Here is a 6,934-nt window from a genome sequence, read left to right on the forward strand (position 1 = left end):
AGGGGCGTAACATTTCCGTCACATGCTTGAGGTATTCGGCCAATCACAACGCTCTGGATAGCTGGCCAATCAGAGCACACCTCGTTTTTCAGACCGATGAGCTTTGTAAAAATCGAAAGGCGTTTCAGAAAGGCGGGGCATAGAGGAGAAACAATAATGTACAGTATGTGGAAAATAATGTGTTTTTTTAACCTTAAACCGCATAAACACATTGCATTACACCAAATACACAAAATAATGTTCTTTTTAGCAACATCATATGACCCCTTTAAGACGGATTTCAGTTAACTAGATAAAAAAGTTTGTCAAGACAAACTTTAGGTTGGCTTGAGAAAGCCTAGCCTGAAAGTTTAAAGCAGTTGTAAAAGCCTGACATTTGAAAATTTAGATAGATTAGATAGATGTTGATAACATGTTTCTAGCATGATTAGCATGTTTTTAGTATGATTAGCCTGTTAATAGCATATTGCTGGCATGATTAACAATTTACTAGCATGTCACAAGCATGTTTCTAGCATGATTAGCATGTTACTAGCATGATTAGCATGTTACTAGCACATTGTTGGCATGATTAACAATTTACTAGCCTGTCACTAGCATGTTACTAGCATGTTGCTAGCATGATTAGCAAGTGACTAGCATGTCGTTGGCATGATTAGGATAGCATGTCGCTAACATGTTTCTAGCATGATTAGCTTGTCACTAGCATGTTGTTAGCATGATTAGCAAGTAACTTGCATGTTGATAGCTTGATTAGCATGCTACTAGCATGTTGTTAGTACGTTTCTAGCATGATCATCATGTTACTAGCATGTTTGCTAGCATGATTAGCAAGTGACTAGCATGTCGCTAGCATGTTTCTAGCATGATTAGCAAGTGACTAGCATGTTGCTAGCATTATTAGCAAGCTACTAGCATGTCACTAGCATTGTTCTAGCATGATTAGCATGTTTTTAGCATGATTAGCATGTTACTAGCATATTGTTGACATGATTAACAATTTACTGGCCTGTCACTAGCATGTTACTAGCATGATTAACAAGTGACCAGCATGTTGCTAGTATGATTAGCAAGTTACTAACATGTCACTAGCATGTTTGTAGTATGATTAGCATGTTGATAGCATGTCGCTAACATGTTTCTAGCATGATTAGTATGTCACTAGCATGTTGTTAGCATGATTAGCAGGTAACTTGCATGTTGATAGCTTGATTAGCATGCTACTAGCATGTTGTTAGTACGTTTCTAGCATGATTAGCATGTCGCTAGGATAGATAGATAGATAGATAGATAGAAATAGTCTGATGATAGATAGATAGATAGATAGATAGATAGATAGATAGATAGATGGAAATAGCCAGATGATAGATAGATAGATAGATAGATAGATAGGTTTGAATGGGTTAGAAACAGTACATAGAAAGGTAGTCTGATTGAGTCTAAAGGGCTTCAGTGTGTTTAGATTTGAATTTTGACAGTTGGAGTTTGTCAGAATGTTCAGATGAGCAGAGACTTTTTATGATTTTTAATCTTCAGTTTTATGAAAACTATAAGTCGGATCAGTCTGAAAAGATATAGCACACTAAGTGAGATCAGTCTGAAGAGTTGGGCTGGTTGTTGGTGGTTCTAGCTTGACATCTCTAGGAGGAGTAGCGTACAGAAATAGATAGATAGACTTTCTCAAGCCAACTTAATAATAATAATAAGTTTAAAATAGCATTTCAGTAAGTTGGCTTTATCAAGCCAACTTAATAACTAGATAAAAAAGTTTGTCAAGACAAACTTTAAGTTGGCTTGAGAAAGCCGGACCAGAAAGTTTAAAAAAGTTTCAAAAGTTTAAGAAGTTTAAAGTTTGATGTTACTAGCATGTTGGTAGCATGTTTCTTGCATGATTAGCAAGTTACTAGCATGTTGTTAGCATGATTAGCAATTTACTAGCATGTTGTTCACATTATTAACAAGTTACTTGCATGTTGCTAGCACATTTCTAGCATGATTAGTATGTTACTAGCATGTTGTTAGCATGATTATCAAGTTACAAGCATGATGCTAGCACGTTTCATGATGCTTTCTCAAGCCAGCCTAATAATAAGTTTAAGACGGATTTCAGTAAGTTGGCTTTCTCAAGCCAACTTAATAAGTGAAATTCTACCTGTACACACACACACACACACATATGTTGGTACACCTGTATGAAAACTTTCCATAGGCATAATGACTTTTATACTGAGCTAATAATATTTTCTATCCCTTAACCTTAACTCTACACTAAAACATAACCCTCACAGAAACTTTCTGCATTTCACACTTTTCACAAAAAGTAGTGTAGAGACCTGAAACCTGCATACAATATAATAATATAGGTCAAACCAGTGCACACACTGTACATTGCACATCCTGATGCAGTTGAGTCAAATTTTGACTTGTCAAGGTTTATGTTTCAGTGCTGGATTCTATTCTTCAGTTGGATCATTCAAGGGATTTTTTTTTAACTCATTAATACTGTGGAAATTTCAGTACACAATATGGGTGCTATATAAAATGTGTTTTAACCATACTGTAAATATCATATAGCTATGCGCAGTATTTTCATAAAGTGACACTGTATTATGTATTTTAAATATATTTATGCTCCTTAAGTGAGCACTTCATATACAGGTAATTGGAGTTATAAACAGCTGCCAAAGTAATATATGAAGATCATGTGGAGTTTTTTTTAGGTCATTTGGATTGGCAGGTTACTCTGACATCAAACCTTTGTAACCTGGCTTCCTCCGCAGAGCATGAACAGTTACAGTGTATAGAATTAAACTGAAATGCCACAGCATGAGCAACGAGAAGAGTGTTCACAGTTGTATAACTCACACATGATGTTCTAAGGGGTTATTTCTGATACAGAAAGTACATTAAAAATACATATGCACTGTTTTTTTTTTCACGTTATGCATGAACTTGAATAAAACCAATCCATTTAGATGTTAATAATCACAAAAAAACATCATAAAGCAAATTTGTTAGTTTAGCTGACAAAACATTTTTACAGCATGAGTTTACAGAGTTTAACTGCAGTGATGTTCTAGTCAGTACATAGTCTGAATAAAGTTAAGTCATAGATAGACAAAATATAAATGCATACAATACTTGCATAACAAAGGTAGAGAAATAAAAGTAGAGTGTTTTTAGGTTCGGATGTGATTTAGTACTAGACGTACTAGATGCACTCAGCATCCACCGGAATTCTAATCTTCTCGTCAATGAGAAAATCCCACGAAAACATGTATTACAAGTGAACATGGCGGTCCTTACCATATCTACTAGTTCCATAAAACAATACGGGACAGCTGGAAACTGTAGACCGATCGAGGCCGCTCGCTCCTCTGCTGTGGAATAAATGAATTAAAGAACGAACGAATGCGCGTCCGATCCCGAAAGCGCTGGAGAGTGACGCGAGGTGGCGCGGTGATCCTAAACGTGTAACGGAAGTGAGGATGACCAATAGGGGCTCAAGTCTTGGCTGTTACGATGGCATGAACTATCAGATGACGGGTTCACAGTCTGAACCAAGGCAACCCTGCGAGGGCCCACGTGGATTTCAGAAAAGAACCCGAACACCTCGAAAAGATTTTCCAAGCGGTAGTTGACGTTGTAATATGATAAATATAATGAAAGAAAACAATTTGAATATTGCATGACTTGTATGCGCTAGCGTTTGTTTTAAATCTCTCGCCCTCTATGTTCTTCTTCTTTTCCCCCCAAGTTATGGATAATCACGTCCTCACTATGTTCACAACTCTTCTGTAAAACCCCATTGTGAATCTGTGGGATACACCACTTATCCGTGAATGCACATTTGCATATGTAAAACCCAGTAAATTATGTCAGGTGCAGCTCAAATCTACACAGGCAAATGTCCCAGCAGTGCCCCAAGTACTGAGAATAGGGATATACATGTTTGCATAGTCTGAAACACAAATAGAAATGTATCCTTCCAAAGGGCAGTGTTTGAGAATGACCTGCATGTCTATATGAAGTCTTTGTAAAGTTGGCTTTTTTTCTGAAGTACACCATGTACACGACAAGCCTGGCTATTGTCATTAGAAAGTACTAGTAATCTGTCTGTTAATGGTGCTCTCGAAACTTTTTGTATATGTTGTGTTGGCTAATATTGCATTTGATTTGAACTTTACTGAAACCAAGTGGAGTGAATGCAGCAAGTTTTTATTGTACCAGCCATTGCCATTAACAGTTAGTCATGAGCAAAAATGTCCAATAAAAGAGGATTACCGAGATGTGGTATTAGTCTCGTGTGACCTTAACATGCTGGACACCATAAAGTGACCCACTTCATATGAAACAAATTGGCTTTTACATTTTAGTGTTCATCTCATGTCAGTATATATAATTTAAATGTTATTTTACAGGAGTAAATATGGCTTAGTTTATTTTTTTATGATAAAAAATAAACATTTAAGTAAGGATAAAGCCTTTACTAAAAATAAATACAGGCCTACACACTTTGTTAATAAATATTAGCCATTTACCATAACAAAAAAAAAAATTAAGCTCTGATTTCTGTATATCACGTTTTTCCTTTGGAAGAAGTGTTAAAAGGATAGTTCACCCCAAAATTAAAATTCTATCATCATTTACTCTTTACTCACCCTCATGTCCTTCTCTCTCTCTCTCTCTCTCTCTCTCTCTCTCTCTCCTTTTAATATACAGATATGTGTAAATTGCTGCCATCTAGTGTATATCAAAGAAATTACAACAACACAGATAGGTGACTGATGATGTGTCATACCCATTTTTCTTCGTTAAAAGTGTATGGACATGGAAGCCCTGAACCACAACATGGCACAAAAATAGTGTCTTAGGTCCTTTTTAGGTCTGTCTGATTTTTTTTCTCCCCCCAAAACCCCCTTTTTCTATCCTCAAATACTTTTTTTCTCTTGCATCAGTGTAATGACTATTTCTTGATTTCCCTTATTATTATTATTATTATTATTATTATTATTATTGTTTTATTTTTATTTATTAACTTTTTTGTGGATTAGCATGAAAGCTGTTTCATCAAAGCCTAGCTTATCTGTGGAGATTCAACATTGTTGACTGCATTAAAAAAACACATAATATATAGGACAATTGGGTCACCTAATCTTCTACTTGGGCAATCACATGTTCGGACACCCAAGCTTGTTGCTTGCGACTATATTTTTTGTAAAATATTTTTATTTTACTTGGACATGTTTTCCACAGTAAATTTTAAACATTGCTTCATCCACATATAAAATGTTGCTTCATCCACACATAAATCTGACTCAGTAGGTCAGCTGCAGGTTATTGTGATAAAAAGAAGTGTTCTTTTTGATAATCCAACTAAGTGCACAATGCACAATTACATAAAACAAGAAAGAAAGAAAGAAAGAAAGACTAGATCTGGAGAGGTCTATTTTGACTAAAACATGGTTATAAAACAAAACCTTTATAATTTGTTGTCAAAATCATTATCATCATTCATTGTCAATAAAGGACCCACTGATAAGACAGTGTCTGTTCAGTGAGTTTTACCTGTTTTGTCACATCACCATGTTCCAACTGTTCCAACAGCAGGCAAAACTCACTGAGTAGGCATTGTCTTATAATTGGATCCTTTAAATAAGGTTAAGTTGCAATCCTGGGATCAGCACATATCAGTTGTTACAATTATTGCTTAGACTCTTTGTTGAGGTGATCTTCTGTGGTATCAAGATTTTATTTGTCAAATGCATGATAAAATGGACAGAACCATGAGCTGCTCTGACAAGTCATGCTGAACTTGTACCTTTGAACAAAGGTGAGAGATGATAAGATAAATGTAAAGTTAAAATGTTAAATACAAAGTTACAGAAATGCCTTAGATATTTAAAATTCAGAACACAAATTACCAAAAAACTGAATTCATCTGTTTTTATCTGTTGGCTAACATAAAATTAATTTAATAATATTCTATTGTAAGCCTATCTAGTTATGGTTTTAATGCAGGGTTCTGCAAATCCTGTCCTGGAGAGCCGCTGCCCTGGAGAGTTTAGCTCAAACCCTGATCAAGCTCGCCTACCTGTAGCTGCGTTTCCATTGCCCTTCAAATTGAAATTGCAAATTCAAAATATGCCCAATGGAAACACGTCAATTTTGCAAAAACTCACCCAAAAAATAAATAAATTTAAAACACTCACATGAGGTGGTTTTTCAGGCAATTCGAAAAAGGAGTATTTCACAAAACTGCAATGGAAACAGTTTTTTTTTTTTCACATTTGGATTCTGTAAAAGTCTTTAATCTACTATAACCTCCAAGAAACACATCGTACATGGCCACTCTCAAGTATAAGGGGCTTTCGTTGCCATTAGCCGGGTTTCCATCCAAAGTTACGAATTTAACTTATGCGCAAAATTGGAATATCGCATAAAATGTGCAAATAATCACTGTTCCCTTTCAGTCGGTCACTCTCGTCGTCACGTCGGATGACCGACGAATTGGGATCTCGCTTAGAGAGACCAATCTACGTCGAGTGTAAACTAAACGAGCCAATGCACATTGGCATGCGATTATTGCATCCAGCTGCCGCTGATCACAGCGTGAGTATAAGTAGGCAGCAGATGCAGCGCATATTCAGCTTTTCGCTTCGGAGCCGAGCGGTTCTATCGTTCTGCTCCTGACCTTCTGCTGAGAGTAAAAACTACAGCAAGCACGCTCTTTCGTTGGCTCTCGTGCTGGTGTTACAGCGCTTCAGCGGCGGTGGTTTCCCGTGTCGAGTGGGTTGCACACAACAGGCTGCACTACCCCCTGTGTGTGTTGCAGACGGCCATCTCCATTCTTGAACGCCCCGTGTCCCAGAGTGTGCTGGCAGTGCACCTTGCCCTGAGCCGTCTCAAAGGGCGCTTACGAGGCAAGCATGTA

General features: G+C 36.8%; 1 protein-coding gene across 1 annotated transcript in view; it reads right to left on the reverse strand.

The window, feature by feature from the left end:
* elovl2 (ELOVL fatty acid elongase 2) overlaps window positions 1-3,453 on the reverse strand; it is a 72,547-nt gene extending 69,094 nt beyond the window's left edge. Inside the window, exon 1 of the mRNA XM_016542599.1 lies at window positions 3,307-3,453. Coding sequence (XP_016398085.1) covers window positions 3,307-3,324 — 18 coding nt within the window. The 5' untranslated portion in view covers window positions 3,325-3,453. The remainder of the gene's footprint in view (window positions 1-3,306) is intronic.
* Window positions 3,454-6,934: the final 3,481 nt, after the last annotated feature.

Source organism: Sinocyclocheilus rhinocerous, unplaced genomic scaffold, assembly GCF_001515625.1.
Source record: "Sinocyclocheilus rhinocerous isolate Xijiao unplaced genomic scaffold, SAMN03320098_v1.1 scaffold3932, whole genome shotgun sequence".
Taxonomy (NCBI): Eukaryota; Metazoa; Chordata; class Actinopteri; order Cypriniformes; family Cyprinidae; genus Sinocyclocheilus; species Sinocyclocheilus rhinocerous.